The sequence below is a fragment of the Acanthochromis polyacanthus genome, chromosome 13 (genome assembly GCF_021347895.1).
Source record: "Acanthochromis polyacanthus isolate Apoly-LR-REF ecotype Palm Island chromosome 13, KAUST_Apoly_ChrSc, whole genome shotgun sequence".
Classification (NCBI taxonomy): domain Eukaryota; kingdom Metazoa; phylum Chordata; class Actinopteri; family Pomacentridae; genus Acanthochromis; species Acanthochromis polyacanthus.
In genome coordinates, this window is record NC_067125.1 from 26,061,355 (window position 1) to 26,086,956 (window position 25,602).

The window sequence follows — 25,602 nt, forward strand, 5'->3', positions numbered from 1 at the left end:
TTTTGTCATGAGACACCAATTCTGGTTGGATGCAGTTTTATACAGAACTTGCATGTATCCCTACACTGAAGTGTAGTTTGAAGGTAAACATGATGCCACCTTAAGCTGACTCCACCTTCAGTCGTCTAAGCTCTATAAAGAAGGTAGAATCTGTTTCTCCCTCTCTTTTTCTCTCTCACTAAAAGTCTTACACTGGCCTTTGAGTCACAGAGATCCGATATCGCCTTCATCTCAGGAGGGTTGAGCCTGCGAACACAGAGGACCTTCTATCCCACAGAGCCTTGCAAGAGAGATTTGTTCAGCTCCTTCTTCATCCCCAGCTCCAATTATGTACTCTGCAGGCTTGGAGATCCTTGGGATCATCCTGGCCGTTGCTGGCTGGCTGGGGGTGATGGTGGCCTGTGGCCTGCCCATGTGGAGGGTGGCTGCCTACATCGGTCAGAACATTGTCATCTCCCAGGTGATCTGGGAAGGTTTGTGGATGAACTGTTCGGTGCAGAGTACAGGCCAGATGCACTGCAAGGTGCATGACTCTATGCTGGGATTGCCAGTAGATCTGCAGGCAGCTCGTGCCTTGGTCATCGTCTCCATGGTGCTGTGCATTGTGGGCATTGGTCTGTCAGTGGCTGGTGCTAAGTGCACTAACTGCAGCCGGGATGTGAGCAGTAAACCACGTCTTGTGGTGTCTGCAGGAGTAACTTTCATGGTGGCTGGACTGCTGCTGCTGGTGGCTGTGTCCTGGATGGCCCATGCCATCGTCATGGGCTTCTACGACCCAATGCTGGAGGAGACAGCGAAGAGGGAGTTTGGCAATGCTCTGTACTTTGGTTGGGCTGCCTCATGTCTGCTCATTCTAGGGGGAGCCCTGCTCTGCTGCTCCTGCCCTCCCAGACCAGCTGCAGCAGGTGGTGGCTCTGCGCCTTCCCGAGTGGACTACTCAGCTGTCAAAACTATGTCTGTCAATGGATACACCAGAAGAGACTATGTATGAACATGTGACATGTGGGAACAAATGAAGATGTGATGAGCAGCAATAATAAATTTGTGGTCAGTAGATGGATTCTGATGATGCTGAACTTGAGCATTAAGTACGAGTGATGAATGTTTCATGTTGTGTTATTTTGTCATGACCCAATTGTCTTTGTTGACATTCGTCTTTTGTTACTTCTTCCAAATGAACACATTTTACCAATAGATTTTTTTCATTTCTTGTTAAAGACAGAAGGGAAATTGCGTCTAATCTTCAGAAATTCACACTATGTCAGTGGAAGTGATTTCTGGTTGAGGCAAGTTTTACAAGACAATAAATAAAGGAACAAGACTGTTTCAAGACTTATTCTAAGTATTCTTCAGTTGTTAACTCTGCTGTTTTCATGCAAATTCTTTGGTATGCAGAGCTGGGGACACATGCCAGCTGTAGAGTCTAGTAGCGTCTGACCAATAAGAGCAGTGCTGGTGCATGCCGTATTTTATTTCAATGTAAATGGAGTACAGAAAACAATGGCTGGCTTGTTTCTGAAGAGCACCTTATGCTTCCCTTCCATTGTAGCCTGTCCTCCATTTGCAAAGTGAAACTGAGTCAGAGATAAAAGTCTCCATCTGCAAAGGGGATGTGACCTGTACTGTAACTGAGTCCCAACTGAGCAACAAAGACCCTATTGATCAGCTGGTTTGCAACAATTTACCTTCCTCCTCGTGTGGAATTCACTGGAGTAAAACTGGATCTAAATGCAGAGCAATATAACCATTTTGAAATATGAATATAAAAACAGAACGAGGTATTAGAGAAAACTGATTTGTTATAGAAAATTGGTCACAGAAATCAAAAAGTCACGTGGCAAACAAAAAATGGTAAAGTTGAGACCATATTTAGAAGCCTGTGCTACTCATCATGCCAAATTTACAGGTGCTGGAATTCATCAGCAACTCGAATAATATAATATTTTGCACATCTAACAATCAACAAAAAAACCACAGGAGCTTCTTTTTGTAGAATATGTACGGTGATGAACACAATCAGCACTCCTAGTTAACAAGCAAAACTAAAAATGCACCGGGAACAAAAATGCAGGTTGAAAACACATCTTGCATCCTTAATTTTGAAGCTGATTATCTAATGAACAGGTTTCTAAATGTACTGGAAACTCCCTCTGAGTGACCACAGACAATGTTTGAATTGAGATTGTGTTGCTTGTCCTGCAGTGCAGTCATGTGCTAGTGGGGAAAAGCAGAGAGTCCAGTCAGAAGTGAATCTAAACTTATCCCTACAAAGCCTCTCCTACCATTGCAGGACTTGCAAATGTGAGAGTAACCACAAACATCTACTGCGTATGTAATGTATGTGTTAGTCTGACCACATCACCTCATAACAAAGAGTGTTAATCAAAACAGCTTGTAGGGCTTCCTTCAACAAACCATCAGAAATATACACGTTTTTGCACCAGCATCAAATTCATTCAGTGTTACCAAGTCATGCTTTTCACTACAGTTGCATCATAATGTTGCAGTCCCTCTCTTATCAGTCTCTCTCTGTTTTTGGAAACTAATTTAGCAGTTTAAAAAGACACAGTGCAGATTCAGTGCAGTATTTCTCACTGTTCTGTATGTTTCCTAACACTTGCTTCTAATTTGTAACACTTACTGACTTGGAAAATGTGTTTTGTCATTTTTTAAAATATTTTTTTACTATATGTTGTGCCCCAAAGAGCCACATTAAATTCCCTGTATGTGAAAACTTACTTGGCAATAAAAATTATTCTGATTCTGCTTAAAGTTAGATGACAAGACCTGGTAAAATACTGGAGGTCAGAGTTTTTTCAGCAGCACATGCAACAGCTAAAGTGAAGTTGGAGCCTCTGATGCAAGAGCCTTTAGAATAATAACACTGATAAGACCACCCCCCACCCATGTCCACACAGACAATTGTATCAGCTTTCAACACAGTGGCCCATTCTCTCTTCTTGCATGATGTTTCATTGGAATTCTAACCAGAAAAATGAGTAAACTGCATTTCAGTAGTGATTTTCACAAGAGTCACGTATGCCTCCCTCAATGCATGTTTACAGGAGTTTTGTGTTGCTTGCATTGCAGTTCCCGCATCTGCTCTCACTGCTTAATTTCCCAGGGGGACCAGTAAGATAGATTAGTCAGCTGAGCATACTGGGAATCATTGTTTTTAGCAATGGTTTCTAAATTAAATACATTTAAGGGTTGCTCTGATGATTTTGGGGGAGAGAAAAAAAACTGATGTGCGTTATCTCTGTTTAGGGATAGTGTGCTAAAATATTACGTCAGTATTTCCTCTGTATGGCAAGTTTGTTGATAGCGCTTAAAGACCTGGAATTTCTCTTGAAACTAAAAAATATATATCACAGCTATTTAACTCTGGTGGTTACAGTAAATGGGACTGGATTATCAATTTCCCTGGAAGGATACAGAGACTATCACTTGACAGATACAAATACGCCCTTCACATAATCAGAGCACTCCCAGTGGTTTCCAAAGAACTATTTCGACTCCTATTCAACATTTCCATCACTCCCCTCATTTCCTGTTGCTCAGCTTCTGTCAGTTCTGTCCATACAAGTAAGTTAAATTTAAAATGAAGAATGTGATTTTCAGCTGCAAATCGCAAAATAATTCAATATTCTGTCAAGATCTGATTCTGAATTTTACACATCTGTCTCATCAGTCCAGACAACTGTGACGACAATCCTGCAGCAGTTGATTTTGTGTCTTCCATTTTTAGTCATTCATCCACCACTCTTTACCATGGCTGTTATCCTTTAACTATTTGAGACCTGAAAGATACCAGCCCTATGTTTACTCCCTTCTTACCCAAGCAGGTGGGAGAGCTACCGGGGCCTTGGAAGTTAAATGATTAAGCTGTGACCGTTTCCATGCCAAGGCTGGGTTTTTGGTTGTTCAAACGAGGTGGGAGAGAAGACAGTTTGAACGCTTCCCTGGCCAACAACCAAGTGACTCCACCTTCTGTTTGAAAGAAGTCTCCTGCTGCTTATATAAGCAACTAGGCCTGCAGAGCACACTCACTGAATCCACTTCTGACTACTGAGAAAGGAACGACATCTGCTCACTTTGACTCCCACACAGTTTGGACATGCCTTCACTGGGATTAGAGCTACTTGGAGTGACTCTGGCTCTGCTGGGATGGATCTCAGCCATTGTATCATGTGCCTTGCCCATGTGGAGAGTGTCTGCTTTCATTGGGGTGAACATTGTCACTGCTCAGACGACCTGGGAGGGCATCTGGATGAACTGTGTGGTCCAGAGCACAGGTCAGATGCAGTGTAAAATCCACGACTCCATGTTGGCTCTAAGCGCTGACCTTCAGGCCGCCCGCGCCCTCACTGTCATCTCTATTGTGTTGGGAATCATGGGACTCTTGGTGGCCATCATGGGGGCAAAATGCACCAACTGTGTGGACGACGAGGGAGCTAAGGCTCGGGTGATGATAGCCGCTGGGGTGGCCTTTATCTTTGCTTCTCTGACTCAGCTGATTCCTGTGTCGTGGTCTGCCCACACTATTATTATGGAGTTCTACAGTCCACTCACACCCGAGGCACAGAAAAGGGAGATAGGTGCAGCTCTGTACCTGGGCTGGGCTGCAGCTTCTTTCCTTCTCATCGGAGGGGGCATCCTCTGCTCAACTTGTCCTAAGCAACCTGAGAAAAGGTATGGGCCTCCATCAAAGATGATGTACTCCCCAACCAGGTCTGTCGCACCTAGTGGCTATGATAGGAGGGACTATGTCTGAAGCAACACCTGCTCTTTTCCCATATCTTTATCACAACCAAGAAAACTGCTTAAATAGAACTGGAGAGGAGAGTCATTTCTTGTAACTTACACCCACCTGCTTTTTTTTTTGTTGACTCTTTCGATATATGACCTCTTGGCCAAAGCCTACACTAAATTTTTTTTTGCTTTGGTAATTTATTGTGTGCATCTTTGTTACTGTTATTCATCATCTGTAACAGTCAAACAAATGAACTGTATTCATTGCAGCTTCTAGTGCATAAGGGTGAGAACTGAAATTGTGTTTTATTGTGTGTAACTTTGTCACTGTCGGAGGCACTGAGGAAAACAACTATATGTTAGAGTGTGTTACAGGTATGCCCTAACTTTTATACGTTATGAAAATAATTGTATAATTTGTGATTTGATTAGATGAATCCGTATTTGTACTTTGGTAGTAAATTGACTGTTTGTGTGCGTGTTTTTGTAAAGAAACTTCATTTTTGACTGAAAAGTGTGTCATTGTGCAGCTGCAAAATGCAGATTTGCGTCATGTATTCATTTTAAAAATCAGTTGATCTGGAATATTTTGGTGTTGTACATGCTAATTCTTTATTAAACGTCTTTTTTTTCCAAAAGTTTTTGTGATCATTTTAACTTTGGACAAGAAATGGTTTCAGATAGTTTGTGATTGTTATTTGAGGGGGAGAAGCCGAAACATTTGGTATTTCAGAATGGGAGAAAAGTACACCTACAGATAACATCAGCAGATATTTTTTTTCACTTTGTTATGAGCAAACACGCGGTTATGACCTTTATGCACAGTAAATGGTCAATTATTCATATCTTTTGACTTTTCCTTTAAAAATGGCAGTAAACTAACTAGATCAACACATTCAAAAATAGACCCAGTATGTTGTTTCACTTTAATGTCAACAGGAGCAACAAAAAAAGGTTTCATTCACTCTGCATACCCAGTCATTAGTCTGGCAACTTGGAGCCTCAGTCACAGCACCTATTCACCTGACAGTCTCCCATATGTCTGTTGGCTCTATGATAACAAGAACCGCTACCTTGTCAGCTTCCCCATAGTAACAATGGGCCCATTTCATTTCATTCAGGGGTGGGGGTTGTCAGCACCAGGTTACAGAATGCTGGGGGTTGGGGGCATTCCTCGGGAGACAGTCCAAGACCTGAAGAAATTCAAGGACGCTCTGCAGACAGTCATTAAGACCCATCAAACATAACACTATTGTCAGGTGAAAGCCTCATAACTCAAACTTCAAGTAATCATTAGGCTTTAAGTGAAGGAGTCTGTCCCTCTTGTAAAGCTGAAGAAATTTTCATCATCCTCAACCCTATGAAGCCTTTTAAAAACTAGACAGTGACAGGCTGAAAGCAAGATTTGTTACATGCAGAGGAAGTGGAACTTTCGAGATGAAAGTAATGATTAGGTTCAGAGGCTGTTACTGAGCAACTTAGGTCAGGCATTCTACGTTTATTAGCCTTATAAATGAAGCTGTGGATGTTATCTACAAGCTACTTCGCACTGAAACAAAAATGTTGTATATTTCTCCGATAAGCCACTAATATTGTTTACACTGGCTATAAAGGGTTTTAAAACATGCTTCACGAGCACAAAAAAGGAAAGCGTTTGTCCAGCAACAAATACAAACTTTCTCTTGCATAACATCTATACATGACATAAAAACAGCAATATCTCATTATACAGTAATCCTTAATCTACCTTAGAGTTGGTTCTTTGGTTATAAAAACATGCTTGCATGCCCTTTCAGCTGTAAAAGGCCTCTTTGTGGCCAGGCCCATTGTGAAGCTGGCCATGTAAGCCGATAGCAGAGAGTCTTGAGAGTGTCCAGGTCCTTCCTCCCCTTTTGATGATGTCACTTTCGTGAAGGACTCCTCCCCTCCACCTGATCTGCCGTATAAAAGGATACTGGTGAAGTTGAGGTAACAGAGCATCACACACTCACAGATGCAAAACCTGAAATTAACTGAATAACTAGTTGGGTCTCTGCTTGACTCCTGCCCTCTCCAGGTTTTTTTTTCTGTGATCTCCGTTCAGGCGTGCCATACATCAGGCGAAGAAGGAGACTTTTCAGAATGTCTATAGGTCTGGAGTTGATAGGCATTTCCCTGTGCATTTTGGGATGGATTATTGCCATTGTGGCATGTGCTCTCCCTATGTGGAGGGTGACGGCCTTCATTGGCAGCAACATTGTGACAGCTCAGATCATCTGGGAAGGCCTATGGATGACTTGCGTGGTCCAGAGCACAGGACAGATGCAGTGTAAGGTCTATGACTCCATGCTCGCCCTCTCCCAAGACCTCCAAGCAGCCCGTGCTCTCACCGTCATCTCCATCCTGTTAGCCATCCTAGCCGTGCTCATTGCCATCGCTGGGGCCAAGTGCACCAACTGCATCGACGATGAGGCATCCAAGGCAAAGGTGATGATCGTCTCTGGAGTCTTCTTCATCGTGTCTGGTGTAATGCAGCTCATTCCAGTCTCCTGGTCTGCTAACACCATAATCAGGGACTTCTACAACCCCTTACTTACAGACGCTCAGCGGAGAGAGCTCGGGGCTGCTCTGTATATCGGCTGGGCAGCGGCTGCCCTCCTGGTTCTTGGTGGTGGACTGCTCTGCTGCTCCTGTCCGCCACGCGAAACCAGATACAACGCTTCACGAATGGCTTATTCTGCCCCACGGTCTGCAGGTGGCCCAGGGCTAGAAAGGAAGGACTATGTATGAATGGGGCCAAAGAGCAAAAGACTTTACTGAATCTCAAACTGGTTCTCCACTACAAGACAACAGAAGGGTGTTGAGAAAAAGAGCTAAAAGAAATGAGGAAATTGCTCAATACAGGATGTGGCTGGCTTTGTCTTTAATTTTAAAATGTCTCTGAATTAGTTCCTTGTTTTTCAGAGACTCAAAAGGCATCAAAGGACTTGTGTTGCATTTCTTTTTTTTTTGCATTTTATTGTATGTTAGTGCTTTGTGTTTTTTTAAGTCAACATGCTAAATGTTATCATTGTCAAATCACATACTTTTTACACAGTTCTAGCTTCTTCATGTTTACGGCTAAATATTTTGTTTAAAAAACACCAGTGTCACCTTTATAACAATGCATTATTGTGTACAAAACGGAGGCATTCGATGCGTTATTAACAAGACTTTGTGTTGTAAATACTGTAACAATTGTCATTAATTACCTTTAGTAGTCAAGACAGATGAAGTATTTTAATTGCAGCTTTTAATGCATAAGGATGGTAATTTTATTTGGGTGGAGTTTTAAAAAATTAGGGGTAACCTAAGACTTTAAATGCTTCATGGTGTGCACTGAGGCAGCGTAATAGTAATTTGGTTTATCTTCAACTGACGTTATCTTAGTGTACTGCATACAACTGAAGCATATGTATTTCACTTATGTTGTTTTTTTAAATAAACATGATTGTTTTTTAAGATACTCCACGTCTTTTATTTATTCATTTTGATAAAGTATTTAGGCCTAAGATTGTAGGATCCAACTCTACGCAAGTTTTTAACAGCATATCGACTCCTGCATGAGTCAGTAAACCAAAAATGACACAATGTTCTATCCTTCCCTAGAGCAGCCTTGACATTTAATCCCGAGTGCTGTGTTACCGCCAACTGGCAACTTAACCACATGCGCTCTAAACAATTAGCCACAGGATCAGCTAGCAGGCAGAGGTGAGAAGTGTGAGCATAGAGGAGTGGAGTCATTTCAGACACCTTACATGATTTCTACTTCCTTTTCTTAAGCATTAGACTTCAGATATAATTGTGTATGTGGCTGAGCTTGTGCATTTCTACCATTGAGCAAGATGATGTGGTAAAATTGCAAAAGCACAGATCATTATCTGCCAATGTTTTTTCAAGCTTGAGGTCTACTGGCAGTTTCCTGAATGTATGTGACTTCCTGTTAATCTTCCGCCATCTGGTTCTACATGTTATCTCTGTGATCTTTATTTAATGATGACATAAGATGAGACGCTAGTTATGTAGATTCAAATCAATTTAAAAGGATCATCAGTCAGAATTTCCATGACAGACATGAGCCATGCCATTAAGTCTGGTTTCAAAAACACTTAAGAGAAAAACCTGATGATGGCAGAGACTTGAAACATGTATGAACATCTCACAGTAAATATGGGAGAGGTCCCTCAGTGATATATCAAGTTACTTTCCAACTGTTGTCTCTTACTGCCATATCAATGTCGCCTCCAACGAAGGATGAGGAACTGCTTGACATCTGGTGATGATTACAGTACATTACATCTCATTTAAATTCTGATGTCTGTTTCAGAATTAGACATTTGAGGGTTTTTTTATTACTAAATGTGACTTTCTAGGGGGGAAAAAAATCCTCTCTCCTCCCATCATTTATTGTGCATGCCTGAATACAGAAAAGATTTTCTGCCACCAAATATTCCAGGAGGATGTTATTAGAAGCTTGTAAACTTAGCAAAGTTATTAAATTTTTGAGTCAGCTAAAGAGGTAAACTGTCTAATACTATAATATACGTAAAGACAAGTGTATAATTCTAACAACAGAAGAATATGAAGCAAATAAACTAAGCTCTTTCTACAGAGCTGTGGCTCAGCATAATGATGGCAGAGCATATCAAGGAGAAGCATTCCCTGTGTGCTGCTCCAGTGACTTTTCTAAGACCGTAAGGCATGTTTGCTCATTGTGAAGCTAATCATTGATTCTTACACTGCTGTACAGCCATTCAGAAATACCCGGGGTTTCTCTATTCAGATGGAAACAAATTAAACACTTGGTTTTTATTTGAAATATTTTAGTGTGAGTGAGAGCAAGAATTGGAAATCTACATGCAACTCCAAAGTAAACTGTGACCAACTAAAGCAAAGGTAACTGAGTCTATGAGGAAACAGTATGTCATGAAATACCTAAACCTGATGACTGGGAAAAAGAAAAGAGGGCATTCTGTGAGTGTTTCTCGTCAAGCTCCGCTGACTCTGGCCAAACTCTGGTCACATGACCGATACTGGGGAATGTGAAGGGCAGAAAGGTTGGCTGGCACCTGAAGTCAGAAAGGGAAAACAACCCCCTCCACACCTGAAAGTAACAGGCTCACTGTGTCCACTCAGTGGGAACTCAAACTCACTGAGGTTCTTACCTGCAGCGGTAAGAAATTCAAATCCAATCTAAACCACAACAAACTGGAGAAGAATTCATTCCACAATAAGAAAGAGTCAGGGTTACTGAATCAAAATAAGATTCTGTTTGTCTGAAGAAAATAGTATGTCTTAGCTATAATTTTACTGAGGAACATAGACCTTCCTGAAAAAGTTTAATACTGACAGCAATTGATTTTTGAGTCACAAACCTCCATATGGAGCCCTTCCAACTCAAAGGGCAAAGCAATTTGAAAATCAAAGCAACCAATCAGAGAGCAGCCTCAGGTCACCTGCTGGCCAGAAGAGAAAAAAACCTACATACACACTTATTTGACCATTGCCCCATACGATGGATAGATACTTTATTCAACGCCTTGGGGGAAATAAAAGGCATCCAGTAGCTCACACATGTTATAGACAAGCTAGATAGAGAGGGGAACAATGTACAATAGAGCATGTCATTGATGTGCAAATTGTGCTGGTCACAGAGATAGCATAGACTGCCTACAATGCTGGTTAAAACTACAGCCATTGAGTCAAAGTGCTCTCCACTAGAAAAAAGCACTGATATGACAAGGGATAAACCGGTCACCGCTGGTCTCAGGCACTGGATGAATTAAAAAGGAGAAAGAACCCACTGGAATTGCATATGAGGGCTTTAGAAATGTTTTGGCTTTAACCAGAAACGAGGAGCGTAACTCACACTTTTGGGTTCTAACTGTATACTATAAAGCCTGATATCACTGTCCACAAAAGCTTGATTGTTTGAAGCAATCAAAGAAAAAAAAAAAGAGAGAGTAAAGTTTTGACCTGGTATGCTGTTGCTCCAGGACAATGCGTTCTTCCACACAGTACAGGTGACAGAAGCAGCCAAATGAGGCCTTGAACTGTTGCCCCATGAGCCCATGAGCTCAAAATGTCACTTTCTTCCACGAAAGCATAGTGAAGCTTGAACATTGATGGACCAAGTACAGTGACATTACAGGAAAGTATGTTGAAAACTAGTGCAAAAACAATCAGAATTTGTTTTGCTTATCTGTAAGAAAAGTTTGGTCACCTTCAGTGAAAAAGTAATTTTGATACATTACATATCGGCCAATTTTACATTTACAAAACGTTAGCCTAATAGCAGAGTTGCCTAAGTCATGAAGGCCAAAAAATGACTTAGGCAATTATGCTATTAGGCTAACGAAAAGATACATCTGACAGGGCAAGTAGTTTGTCAGTTTGTATCTTGTTCAACTAACTGGTGTTCTTTCTTTGGCTCGTCATAAGAAATTATCTGAGGATTTATAGTGTCATTGTTTAACAGGAAAAAAGTCCAGGACCACACAGGTGAACAGGATGAAGGTGTAAATCCCAATAAATCTCTGGAAGGATCATCAGTTCCAGTGAGGTTTGTTTTGGCAAAATGTTGTGGAGAAGCTAAGGGAGAATGGTTCTGCAGGAGGTTCCTCCTGTAAGAACATAGTCTCAGGTTATTAGCTCATTGGTGAAGCAGATAGGAGCTGCTGATAAAGTTCCCATTTAGATGAAAAGAACAAATCCCCCCCTTACATTCCTGTGTGACTTCAACCGGAGCAGAGATAAGGAGTGTTCACTCATTTCACAATAGTTTTGTGGTAGAAATTAGCGGAGTGATGCTAGTTTGGGGTGGCAACAGCTTAATGAGAGATGAAGAGAGAATATATTGGAACCTGATTCAAAAACAGCATGGCCACAAATCATTATAAACCTTCTTGATGGAGAAGCTTCTGGTCAAGAAGAGTTTGGCAAAACTGTAATCACACCAGTAGTGCAAATATCATTCAATCTATTAAAAAAAGATTATACCAGTAAAATATGAGAATCCTAATGTTGAAATGTAATGGAGATGTGTATGATTATTTTTTTAAATAGTTATGTTGTATCGAAATTGCCCGTAGGTGTGAATGTGAGAGTGATTGTCTGTATATGTAGTCCTGTGACAGACTGGTGACCTGTCCAGGGTGTCCCCTGCCTTCGCCCGAGTCAGCTGAGATAGGCTCCAGCACCCCCCACGACCCTAGTGAGGATAAAGCGGTGTATAGAGAATGGATGGATGGATGTTGTATCTAATTCTGTTTTTTAATCAGACAAAAATATTCTGCTGCCCTCCAGTGGTCAAACTAAAAACATTTAATTTTCAGCAATGTAAGGGAAACGCTCTCCACTAGTCGTTAAAGTTAGAAGTTAATACACTGTTAAATGCTGCTATTGTTGAGTAACTGCTGATATAACTGAACTTCTGTGCATTAACTGACAAGTGAACTTTCTTCTGATGATGTTAAATGAGAATTCAATCAACTTTTTATGGCCGTGGTCCTCAGCCATTTCTTCTTCTTGCATTTCCAATAATCTGCACTCAGAGGTGATAGACTTTAATTAAGCCCTAATCAAGCACCATAAGCTCTAAGCAACAATTACAGTGAGATTAGTATGACGTTTTTTAATTATTTTGCTTCTGTTATTTAGGGGTTTGTGTACACAGGAGACAGAGAGCCTCCATAGTGACGTAAATACATATTAAAATGACTTATTTTCAGAGTAGCATTTGCCAGATTGCTCTACTGAGAAAAGACTAAAAAAAGCTTGCCAAGAATGATTCATTCCAAGTTATTCGATCTGGGACTAAATAAATAAATGTGTATCTCCTACATTTGAGTGAATACTTCAAATGTGAGAGCTTCAATACTGATTGTTACAGAAACAAACATCTCACTTGTTATAAATTTCTGTACGTTAATGTTTGGATTGCTGACATAAAGATACCACATAAAGTGCCACATATAAAGCAGTTGTTATGACACTGAATCTGCATGCTTTTCCTACAAGGAGTAAACACTGAGTGGTTAATTATTGTGTCAACTTCCATCTCTCGCTGCATAAGAAGGATGCCTAATGACAAAGAAGAACCATGAAGTCAATCATACTCATCATAAGATAAGAAGAAACATCCGACTCTTGGTGCAGCATAACTTTCTCAGGACTTTAGCGTATTTGCAATATTTATTTATTATTCAAATTTTGTCTGAAATATTTCTTTATCATGTGTATTATTTCAGTTTCATGTACTATATGTCACTGTGTTGTGCAGTATTAAAGTTTTCAGGTGTAATACTTCATCTAAAATGTTCAATATTATGCGCAAAATACCAGCTTTATATGCAATATATGTAATAATACTTTATTACCTCAGAATCATTGCCAGTATTACTTCTTGCCTTCTCATTCTGGCCTTATTTTACATGCTTATTTTTTTTTCAGAAACTCATTGTACTTACAGCGCCCTCTATAATTATTGGCACCCCTGGTTAAGATGTGTTAAAAGCCTTAGCATGAACTCGATTTTTATTGCAGAAGCGTACTCTCACACTGAAAATTGTAGAACAAATGTATTATAGAAGATTAGGTGCTGTTTTGTTGGCAAAACGGGGTTGTACAAAGTCTTAACATCAGGGTTGCTAATAATTGTGGCACACATGATTTGATGTAAAAGAATGATTTCTTAATGTGTGATTCCCCCCCCCCCCCCCCCCCCCCACACACTGAATAAATGCAGTTTAATTAAAGGTTGGCTTTTCCTCTTTTTTTCATTGTGGTCCTGTATCATTTAGAAAAAAAACTGAATTTATTAGAAGCTAAAGAACACATCTTAACCAGGGGTGCCAATAATTATGGAGGGTGCTGTATATACAGTGGGTACGGAAAGTATTCAGACCCCTTGAAATTTTTCACTCTGTCAGTGCAGCCATTTGCCAAAATCAAAAAAGTTCATTTTATTTCTCATTAATGTACACTCAGCACCCCCATCTTGACAGAAAAAAGAACAGAAATGTAGAAATTTTTGCAAATTAAAAAAGAAAAAACTGAAATATCACATGGTCATAAGTATTCAAATGGCTGCAAAGACACAGAGTGTGAAAAATTTCAAGGGGTCTGAATACTTTCCGTACCCATTGTACCTCATTGCTTTTCTATCAGGCACTGCATTTATTCTCATGTTAACTAATGTTGTGAGTTTTTCTTAGATTTTCAATAGTGCAGTAGATTGTTGAATAATACCTGCCAAAGGTGAGACTAGTTTACTAACATAGTACATCCTAGTGTGCACTTGCACTGTGTACTCATAGTAAAGTATGTATGTACAGGTCTATGGTATGAGTGCTATAAGCTGGGTGCTTTTATAGCAGAATTCAATGATGAACTGAGGGGGGGTTGGAGGGGGAGAGATGGAGAGGGAGAGAGAGAGGGAGAGAGATCAGTGAAGACAGAAGTTGTGACTGCCTTCTGTGGATGTCTGATGCAACAGCGTTCCTGCAAATCATCTTCTGTGTACTTAAATGATCAAATCATGTGATTGCCACTGCAGGGCAACAGTGCTGACAAGGGCACTCATTGCTTCATTTTTATTTTACGCAGTGGAAATTTGGCTGCAGGCTTTGACTGACACAAGATTGTCTCAGAGGTGCGTATATTTCTTTTATTTCTTCACCATTTTCTTGTGATGCAACTTTTGTCTTGTGTTTTGAATCTTTTGTGACCACAGGGTTTCCATTGTTTGGTATGCTTTTTTCCTTTTGAATGATAATAGTGATAGTTGCTATTCTTTGTTATGTAGCATGATAATATGGCTGGTGGTCGGTGGGGATTATGCAAGCCTGCAGTGAGTGAAGGTGATATAAAAAGACCCTAACAGATATATACAAGTAAAGAAAACTTTTAAATGTTTTCCCTGCTTTTACACTGACAGCAACATATCTTTAAGTGCTCATGTTTACCTTTCGACACAGCTTCTGTCCAGAACAGGTAACAAAGCAAGCAAGATCAGATACATTTTTTTCCATTTCTAAAGTTTATTCTGATTGTGATGCAAGTGTGTGAATAATTTTGGGGCTTAACTGCACATGTGGAAGGAGTTTTTAACACTGACCATCTTTAAATTCTAGTGTTTTTGCTACATCACACATACTTGGATCACTAGACTAAAGACCCTGTTTGGTAGTAAGTCAGTTCAGGGTTTTTCCTATAACTTGTTGAAAGTGTGCATTATGTGAAAACAGAAAAAAAAAAAAAAAACAATGAAGAAAGAGTGTAAACATGCAGAGAAGGCAAACCGCAGTCATTACATTTCCTATTTGGTACCAATTACATGGCCGGTTGAGTGAATTATTACAGCTGCAGTGTTGGAAACGTACATGCGTTTCATCACAATGCAAAGAGAGACACACAGCCTGCTAGCTCCGTTACATAATCTCAATAGAGTACGTGTGTCTGTGACTGATTGTATAAGTATTTATAGGCTACAATAAGCAACCCAGCCTTGGTATCAGTCTGTCAGTGGGGTAAACCACCAGGGCTCCAGCAGTAAAAGAGAGTGAAGACACTAAACAGACACCTCTGGCAGGTCTAAAATACTCTTTTCATTAAGGAAATGTACATTTGTGGTGACAAGTTTCCTGAATGTCTGTAAAAGAGACCATTTGTCTTGTAACTGGATATGAGCAGCATGATATTAAAAAGGGGTTTTTCAGAATCAGCACTAAAGAAGAATTAACACACCTGAGATAAAATATTCTGCCTGAAAATGACCTCGTTCTTTAGAATTATGCGCTGATTAAACCGCACTGTCTGCCAAAATAAAAAATAAATTAAGTACATGATATAATATCTGCTCCAAGATGTCACCTTTTAAATGAACACCAGGAACATCTGTGATGCTCTATGGATTTTATACTATTCTGCAGATAACTTTCAGTCAAAAACACTTTCTTAAACATAATACATGCAGATCACATTTTTTACGCGACTCTAAATAAAATAAGAACATTTTCTCAGTAAAATTGCCAACACAGGGTGCCATTTGCTCCAAATTCTACACAAAATATTCTTTATTGAGAGTTCAGGTAGTTCACAGGTGTCTAAAATGTCACAATGCACAATTCTGTCACTTTTTCAGTTAGTGGTCATCATCAAATCAATGAAAATATCATTTAGTCTGCACCAGCCTTTAAACAAATTGTCACGATTCACAGAGTAGAACCCAAGCAGCAGGCGCAGACGGGTGGGTGAAATTAATAATGATTTAATGGGAAAAACAAGAATATCGGAACAGAAAAAACACTTAATAATGAAGGCAGGGGAATTCAATGGGAAGGAGGAAAATAACTAAACCAAGGGCAGACCCGAAGGCCGAAGTAAACTAACATAAAACTAAACGAAATAAAAAGGGAAGGGGGCTTACTGAATCCAGGGAGAGAAAGACGGAAGAGGGGGGCCGAGCTGTCCGAGATGGTGGGGGGATTGAGTGACGAGGGCTGGTGGAGCGGGCCAGATCATCTGAGGGGCGACGGGTTCCGAAGAGCAGGAATGTGATGGCGATAATCTATTAGTTAAACAGCATCCGAGGGAAAGACGGTGAGCAGTGAGTCCGTGTTGCAGAGAAGATGGATCAATGATGCAGCATCGAGCTGCGTCTAGAGTCAAGTTTTATATGACGTTGATTGGTATCTGTGTAAGATGTGTTTTCCAACACAGCTGCTTGTCATTCAGCTGACGAGCCGGCTCGCTGGAGCAGGAGGACGTGACACAAATATGACGATGTTCATACTTCCAACAGTTCTTACCGTAACAGTTGTTAGACATTTAAAGGATTTGATGAATCACTTAATTGAATAATGAGCCAAGTAAACTTAGATCTTAGAATAGATTACACAAAACAATACAGTGATCATGAAAACAAATATCTTAAATCGAAGTCTATAAAATGACTATTGTGTTGTGAAATTTAAATTCAAATGTATTGATTATTTGTCCACAGTTGGGCTTAGAGTCATTCAATCTAGCAACATGCACTGAGTTTCATTGGAGTTATATAGCCTGTATTAGTCACTGCTTCCACATTCTTGATTTTTTACTGCAAATCAGACAATAAGTTCATTTTTTTCATAATATTTACGGGAAGCAAACTATGGTTTTCTGTATTTCCAGGTAATATGGTGCACCGTGAAAGGAGACCCTTAAACAATGTGGAACTTGTCCCACCTTCTCCTATACTTGCTGACTTCACAATGAGTATCCAGTGACCCTGACGTGTCCTCTGGAGTTCTGTGATGCTCTCTCAGCACCCCCCATAGTACACCTCTAAGTGATGAAGGCCTCTCATGCACTCCTCATCCTCTCCCTCCTCTACAGGATTATGGTATGTACACGAAAGACATTTTACTGATGGAACAGCAGCAACAAGCAAGTGATCTTTTCGTGTGCATCACATTCAAGAGAAGTGTCACCTTTTCTGCCTCATGTCTCAATGCAACATATACGGAGATGCCCAGTTTATTAGGCACACCTAGCTCAATGTTATACATTGTAGTTTAAAAAAAAGGTCGCTCAAAAAAGCATTTCAGAATAAGAAATATCTTTCAGTATACAGTCCAATGCATCATTTCTATCTACACCTCTCTCTTTTGGCCGTCTGTTTTTATGTTAAAGACCAGCCAGTGAACCACAAATATCCTACATAAATGTGCACATTTATCTACCGGTACTAACTAAAACATACTATGGCAGATGTATACTTATTGATATATAGAAAGAAAAACAAGGCAAAGACGGAAAAAAGATACATTACAGTACATGTATAGTCATAGAAATTGCATGCGTTTTTGGTCGAATGTAGTCAAAGTGCAGTTTCCTTCAAATAAAGTGCTAACATAACTTAAGTTTGTGTATGTGCATTTGTATGGCCAATTTTATGGGTCACAGTTTGCGTTTTACACATTTCAGGAAAGTGAAGACATTTTATCTAGTCTTAACTTCCTAATGCAGTTCTTTGTGTGTTAAGATTTAGTTTCAAGGTAAACATCAGAATTTGGTTCAGATAGTTGGGTTTGTTAGAGGATACATCCTTAATTGCTATAGTTAATGGCAGAGTAAGGATAAAAGGAATGAATATGTCATAAATAAGGAGTAATTTGTCATTTTTGTGTTTGTAGAGTGTGTCAGGAAAGACTATAGAAGAAATGGTGGAGGACTGGAACCGCTACAGAAATGAATGTCTGCTCCAGATGAGTGCAGAACCCAGACCCAAAGGTAACACACAAATTCTAAATGACCATATTCATGCTAGAGTAAATACATTAAATAGATATCAATATTAAATCACTAAATGTATCCCTCAGAAGAAAAAGCTTGAATTGTTTTTATAGAGGCATTCCACTCTTTAACAAACACAATTCTTCTCACAACAACACAATTCTTTCAAGTACACATCAATGAAGGTACAGCCTTTTGCATGTTTTAGAAACTGTGATTACCCACACACATTATTTTGTCTTATGTACACCAAATTTTTCTCCTCAGGAGTGTTTTGCAGTCGTATGTTTGACGAATATGCTTGCTGGACAGACGGAAAACCCAACTCTACAGTCAAGGTGCCCTGTCCCTGGTACCTGCCTTGGTACGACCGAGGTAGAAATGCACACAGACACACAAACATGCACACATTTTAGCTTCACTCTGGTTTGCATTTTTGTATTTCATCGCAGGTGTGCGTTTCAGGCTCGTTTGTGTGTTTACGCAGTGCATAGTGGCTTTGTGTTGCGGGAGTGTGGCCCTGATGGTCAGTGGGCCACCAGCAACTCCAGCCCAACCTGGAGGGACCATTCACAATGTGACACTGAAAACAACCAGCAGGAGGTTCAGGTATAAACAAACCACACACACACACACACACACACACACACACACACACACACACACACACACACACACACACACACACACACACACACACACACACACACACACACACAAAGTGAAATACGTCAGAGATATGAAAACATAAAAAAAAAACAGACATAGTAAAAGGACACACACTGCAGAGGTCACCATCAAACTCAGTGTTTAGTGGATTTTGAGCCCACAGCATTGACTCACTCTTGTGTTGGTGTTGTATGTTGTCTAGGAGAAGCAGATGCTGATTTTAGTCTACTTCAGAGTCATGTACACAGTGGGCTACTGTGCTAGTCTGGTCAGCCTCTCTCTGGCTCTGATTATTCTGCTATTCTTTAGGTAAGCAATCTGTGTTTACATTCTTATTTCCCCGTCTTGTTATCTCGTTATTTAAAGACACTGCATTCTCCTTGTCTCTATTTTAGTCTGTATATTTTCTGGAAAAAAACAAAACCATTTGTGACCTTTATTTCCACTGCCTTAGTCGGACCTCTGATGCTGCTTAAAAAGCTAAAACTGTGTCCTGTGTGATGTCTAGTAAGCTGCACTGCACCAGAAACTACATCCACACCAACTTGTTTGCATCGTTTATCCTGCGAGCTGCTTCTATCCTGACCAGAGACGCTCTGCTGAGCAGAAACCCTCCTGAATTCAGCGACAACGGGGACATCTACGAAGTCTTTACTAACCAGGTAAGGACACACAGAGAAAAATAAAGTCCAAGACGCTAACATACACATTAGGGGTAAAATATAATTGTACCGCTTTGCATTTAAAAGTATTCAAACCATTCTGTCCATCCTATTAACGTGCACAAAGGGGGTGGAATATCAGGAACACTCTTAAACGTAATGCATTCCACCCACAATGACCAACAGTAACACACACACAAAACAAACAGAAAATAAAGAGGCTTTGCAAAAATAGAATTTATGACAAAGCTGTTCTACTGGATCACCTTACATTTCACAGTTATATCCAATAAAGTGACTGCTGAGCGTATTTTCCAACCTCTTTTATAATTTATTTGCATGAAACTGTACTCTCTACCCAGTAGCCTTCACCCTGAGCATGAATAGCATCTTTTACACAATCAGCTGATCTGAATCTGATACTAATAAGCAATAAATAGCACAAAAATGAGGAGAAAACCGGACTGCTGCTAATGCTTCTGTTGAGACTGGACTTAAGAAAGGGCTCAATTTAGCATTATAACTTAAAAAATGAAATAAATAAATGGAAAGCAAGGGCATGGTAAATAGCTGGTCAGAGAATAAAACGTTGAAATGCCATGTTAAGTAATTGAGATTTGTAATCTGCTCGTGAACACTTGGTTTTAACTTATCTCAAAAGTGAAATATTGAGCAGAGCATCTACATTTAAGCTCTTGACAACTTTTTGTCTCTTCCTACATTCACTCTCACACAAATTAGGAAGTGTTCGGCTGCCGTGTGGCTCAGGTGCTGATGCAGTACTGCGTGGGAACCAACTACTTCTGGCTGCTGGTGGAAGGCCTATATTTACACAACCTGCTGGTGCTGGTGTACTCTGAAAACCGCTACTTCTGTGGATACCTACTCATAGGCTGGGGTACACACAAGACAACATACACCAATAAAAAGAAAGGCTTAACCTACTGAACGGGTTGGTTAATTTCAGCTCAACTTTCTAAACTTACTTGCATATTTCTGTTTTCGTCAGGCACTCCAGTGTTATTCGTCGTTCCTTGGATCATTGTGCGCTACCTGTTTGACAACACAAAGTAAAAGTCATTTTTCACTTTACATCACACTTCAGCTTCACATGTGCATTAGATTTAGATATTTAGATTTTCTATGGTTTCAACAAGAGAAAACAGTCCAGCTTGGATATGAAAACCAATGTATGAATCATTTGAAAACATCATTTCACAATTAAACGCCTGGAGAGAAACTTTGCTTCTTGCTTTATCCTTAGGTGCTGGGAGATAAATGAAAATCTGGCAAACTGGTGGATCATTCACATCCCCATCCAGCTTGCCATTATGGTAAGAGACATGCACATAAAAAATATAACACATATCACAGTAAAACACTAGCCTAGACATGAGCATGAGATGTGAACATGAGAACACAAGTGTAGAGGCTAAGCCAATGCTGGAAGCCACTGAGGTGCTTCACCAGGATTTAAAAAGTTTGTACGCACCGACAAACTTTACCGCGTCTGATGAAACGAGCCGAGACCAATGCTTGCAGTTCCAATAATCTGCGGTTTATTGCTTGCAACAATTGCAGTCCAACAGCTTTTATCTCAAACAACTAATTCAAAACTTCCAGCCTTTTTAGCGGCTTCTCCGGCGATCAAAACGTTTTTTTCCCTCCGGGCGGAACACCTGCCGGGCAAAGATTGGTTCCTTTTTATAATAATGAGCTCATTGGCTCCTACAACAAGAATATACACGCTGTAAATGAAAGACATTTATGCAATTTTTGACCTATTAAAGTCAGTGATTGAAATTCATAGTAGCTGCCGGCTTGGATCACAACTAAATGTGGACCCTAGAATAAAAAGTTTTTATTATAAAGTGTAGACTTTCATTCAAGTCTGTCATAAGTTATTCGGTACACTGATTTGAGTCAGTGTTTTTGACAAGAACATCGTCTCATGTGTTAATGAGTTTGTTTCTGTCATTTTATCTCTTCAGGTGAACTTCTTTTTCTTCATCCGCATCATCCACATTCTTGTATCCAAACTGAAAGCCCATCAGATGAGACTCACAGACTACAAATTCAGGTATGTAGAGAAGAAGAAAATGAATTTACATGCCCTAAGAATGAGAGAAAATACTAAAGGCACATCTCTCTCTACTGCAACATTCAGTGTAGGCACTGTTGCTCAAAAAGGTGATGTATTACTCTATGAATAAAAGTTGGACAGAGACAAAGAGTTGGCTTACATGACTTTCAGACGACCTGTGTAGAAATATAAAGCTCAATATTTGTACTTTCAGTTTCAAGAGAAAAAGTATGTAATGTTTCCCAGTAGATTTGTTTGTGTCAGATTAGGGCTGAGATAGTTTTTTTAATGTGACACTAAAGATTCAATAACAATCACCAAGCTGGCAAAGATTCAAATGCCAGACAAAATTCAGAGATCTAATATTTTACACAGCTTTATTCGATCGTACTGTTCCAGAACAGGTGTTCTCAATGCCAACAGTTAAACAAAACAATACAAAACAAAGAAATACAGACAGTACCTTAATGAGGAGCCAGGTGACCCAAAGGATTGTAGAAACTCAAACAGGAGAAGAAAGGAAACTGCAGAAGCATGGCTTTTGTATGTCCTGACATAACCTTGGCCAGCATCCCCACACAAACTGATGGCTATCTAGCACAAATAGGCTGAATTACAAGAATAATCTCCATCATGCGGAGCCAATTTCTTATTTGCATGATGCTCTGCTGGACGCAGGTAGAGCACTCTTCTAATTTATCCCTGCTGGGAGTCTGGGCAGTTGGATTAGTGTACGGAGACGAATAAAGTATTTGTTCTGCTGATGTGTCTTTAAGCAAGACACTGCAGGTGACGTTCCCTCTCCTCTGCATGTGTTTCTCTCCAGACTGGCCAAATCCACCCTGACCCTGATTCCTCTGCTAGGGATCCATGAAGTGGTGTTTGCAGTGTTGACAGAAGAGCACACAGGGGGAGTCCTTCACAATATCAACCTCTTTTTCCAGCTCTTCTTCAACTCTTTCCAGGTGCAGTCATAACTCTGTATATGTCCCCACACTTAAGATACCTGTACTCAAAAGATTTTCTCGAGGTACAGACGACATCGCGTAATATATTTCATGGTATTTATACATTTGAATCAAGATTAAGCACTGTTTTCCTTCTTCACAGGGTTTATTTGTAGCCATCCTCTATTGTTTTGTTAACAAGGAGGTAAGTAGCATGTCAGAGTACTTGTATTATTTGTTTTTTGGTTGTAGGAACTAAAATCTGCCACTATAGTGTAAATCATTTAGTTTTAGGGTACAGGTTCAATTAAAGGTTAGGGTAGGTTCTGGTAAAAAAAAAAAAAAAAAAAGATATTAACATAATCCTAAAAACATAAAATGCTTACAAAATAACAAAAGCACTTACTCTAGGCCCACCATAGATAAAAAGCACATGTTCATATTTGTGTGGTACATGTCCTCTCCTTGCAATGTCATGGTTATGTTATGGGTATACATGCTTGTGCTAAGCCTTTTCCTGCATTTGTTTCGTTTCTCCTTTTTGTCCGCTATCGCTTAATGTGCTCATCATTACAACCCTATTTCTCTCTTCGTTCACCACCTGTTACTCTTCCTTTGCTTGGAGGTGCAAGCAGAAATAAGGAAGGCATGGCAGAGGTGGAAGCTGGGGATGACTAACCTGGATGACCTGAGAAAAAATGTCAGCAACACGCCACAGGTGGATGCCAATCCTGCCACCTATCTAATAAATGCAAGCAGCTAATACAATCAAAATATTGATTTATAATGATATGCAACGTTAAACTGAAATGTTACTTGCATAGAGGATATGCTATTAAATATATGATATGTATTAATTGTTGTGCAGGTTGGTGCCACCATGTCTTCAAACAGTCAGTCTCTTCAGCTGTGAACTGTCCACTGCCGAAAGGTCAACACCTCTGCACTTCCTCACCCTCAGCTTCCCATTCCTCACCTCCCCAATCACCAACAAGGCCTGCTGGGAAACAGACACCCAGGGACCCACAGCTACATCTATCCTCATTGACAGAATGGAGGAGAGAATGAACATTGTAAAATCTACTGCAAAAAAATTTGCATGGCCTAAAAAGAAAGACTTAAAGACACTCTTGGGCTAGTAGACCCATTTCCTGTCGGTAAATAAAGAGGGCTGCGCGCGCACCCTGGCAACGGAAGCATGGCGGCTAGCAGTGGCTTATCAAGCCATGCGGTGCATTATCAGTAAAAGATCGCGAAAAACACTTTAAAAAGATCACTTTAACAAATGGCAAGAGGCTCCCAGATCCCTGTACACTTACCGAACGGGACTATGACGTTAGTAAGTGGCCCAATATTCAGTTGCCTGATATTTATTTGTATTTAGTTGAAAAACCTAGAGTGTACACTAGAGAGAAGCTGCGAGCATACAAATCTATGGAGGCCTATGATTACGCAATTTGTGGACAGGTACAGGTGAGATACAAGGACACTGACTAAGAGTTTTGTGTTTTGATGTCTGAAATCCTACCCAGCCAAAGGCAAGGGCAGAAGACTATGATGTATGAGGCATGGGTGATCATCAACAAAGTGGAGAACTACATACACACAGCAAACTGCACCTGTATGGCGGCGACTCCAGCCACTTTATTGTTTATGTCCCCCCTGTCTCTAATTGTGTGGGAACCGACAGCTCGTCAGCATATTTTGCACTGATTTCACTTTATTTGCCACAACAGAGCACACGCGTGCATTGTTGATGGTATCCTCCGTCCAATCCGCTGGCTTGATAGCCTGGAGCCACAGCCGCCTTCGGTTGCTCTGAAACGGCTGAGAGCCCATTGGCATGCGGTAGAACTTATGTCCCTCTTGAGTATTTCGGTTCGTACAACCAAAAACACAACAGCCTGACATTATGATGCCGACAGTTCAGCGTGAGCTTTTAGTTTTGCTACTCTGTGTGGTGCGAACAATGCCAGGTAAATGATATGAAGCGGTACTTCCGTTGCCTTGATGCGCACGCAGCTTGTTGATGACGTAGGCTCTGATGGGGTCTATTGACTAAGGCAAAGCAGACGTAAGATTATTGTTTTGTTTTGTTTTTTTAAAAATGGATGTATGGATTCAAAATTTTTTGCAGTGCCAGAAGTTGTTCCATTTACTTTGTGAAAACACCAGCTCTATTGGGAGCAAAGCAGCCCCAGAGCATAATACTGCCACCACCATGCTTGATGGACGTATGTTGTTATTGGGGTTAAATACTTCACTTTCTATCCATCAAACATTTTTGGTCATTGTTGCTCAATTTTTATTTCATCTGTGATATGATTTGAGCAATTTAGTAAAAATATACAAGGAACAACATAATATATACGAACAAATTTAAAGAACCAGAGAAAGTATGAAAGTAGGGTTTCAGTTTTTGAAGGAAAGTTTGCAGTTTGAAATCCTGCATGAGGGATTTTCACCATTTAAAAAGCAGTCAGCTCAGATCACACAGAAAGTTGTACAGAAACAGACCAACAGCAGCTGCACTTAGGTATCAAGTATTTCATTACCCCTTGTGTGGTCAATTAAAGCAACAGAGTAAATCTCAAGCTTTTCCTTGCTCAGCTGGCTTTGATCTCTGATGCCTTTGTCAAAGGGAAAAGAACACACGGAAACGTCATTTGTGGATTTTAACTCAATTTGAATTAAAAGGCTCATATCCTGTGGCACAAACAAACAGCTGACAGGAATCGTCCTCTCTAATTGTATTTCCACACAGGAAACAATATGTTATTTCTTGTTCTATCTCAGAAATAGTTGTGTTTATAGGTGGAAATGTACTAATCCTGTTTAACTGATTTTTTTTATGTCACTAAAGTGGATGAAGTCACAGCTGCACCCTCTTAATGAGGAAAGACAAACCTTCAGTCATCTGAAGTATCTAAGATAATTGATTCTAATTCAGTTTGCTCGCTGCAGACAATTTTTCTTAAAATTTTTCTTGTAGTGTAGACTGATCTTTTAAAGCAATGTTGTTTTTTAAACCGTTGTCTTACAAATCAGTGCAGCCAAGCAAAAAGAATGCTTGAGGAACACTCCTGAAGGTCAATCCGATGAAGACATAATGTAGTCCAACCTGAAGTGCTTGAAGTATGAAATGCATGTGCAATACAGTACTGGTTGCTCAGTAAACAGAATTCTAAGGAAA

General features: G+C 40.1%; 3 protein-coding genes across 4 annotated transcripts; all 3 read left to right on the forward strand.

Moving 5' to 3' along the window:
- The first annotated feature begins 190 nt into the window (after window positions 1-190).
- On the forward strand, window positions 191-1,332 carry LOC110957964 (claudin-4). Its single transcript, XM_022204220.2, has one exon. It carries the CDS (start codon window positions 329-331, stop codon window positions 989-991), a length of 663 nt encoding a protein of 220 aa, XP_022059912.1. The 5' UTR covers window positions 191-328; the 3' UTR covers window positions 992-1,332.
- A 2,664-nt stretch (window positions 1,333-3,996) lies between these two features.
- LOC110957927 (claudin-3-like) lies at window positions 3,997-8,236 on the forward strand. 2 transcript variants are annotated; one of them, XM_051958115.1, is made up of 2 exons: window positions 3,997-4,608; window positions 6,864-8,236. In XM_051958115.1, exons 1-2 carry the CDS (start codon window positions 4,118-4,120, stop codon window positions 7,519-7,521), a joined length of 1,149 nt encoding a protein of 382 aa, XP_051814075.1. In that variant the 5' UTR covers window positions 3,997-4,117; the 3' UTR covers window positions 7,522-8,236. The 2 variants fall into 2 exon arrangements, with proteins under 2 accessions (XP_051814075.1, XP_022059860.1); XM_022204168.2 differs by lacking the exon at window positions 6,864-8,236 and having other exon boundaries at window positions 4,037-5,379.
- A 5,984-nt stretch (window positions 8,237-14,220) lies between these two features.
- gipr (gastric inhibitory polypeptide receptor) lies at window positions 14,221-25,602 on the forward strand. Its single transcript, XM_022204221.2, has 15 exons — window positions 14,221-14,422; window positions 16,945-17,155; window positions 17,949-18,045; window positions 18,316-18,423; window positions 18,536-18,657; window positions 18,920-19,026; window positions 19,226-19,379; window positions 20,121-20,277; window positions 20,389-20,449; window positions 20,644-20,713; window positions 21,371-21,459; window positions 22,289-22,427; window positions 22,573-22,614; window positions 23,035-23,127; window positions 23,278-25,602. The coding sequence occupies exons 2-15, from the start codon at window positions 17,105-17,107 to the stop codon at window positions 23,320-23,322; spliced, it is 1,335 nt and encodes a 444-aa protein (XP_022059913.2). The 5' UTR covers window positions 14,221-14,422; window positions 16,945-17,104; the 3' UTR covers window positions 23,323-25,602.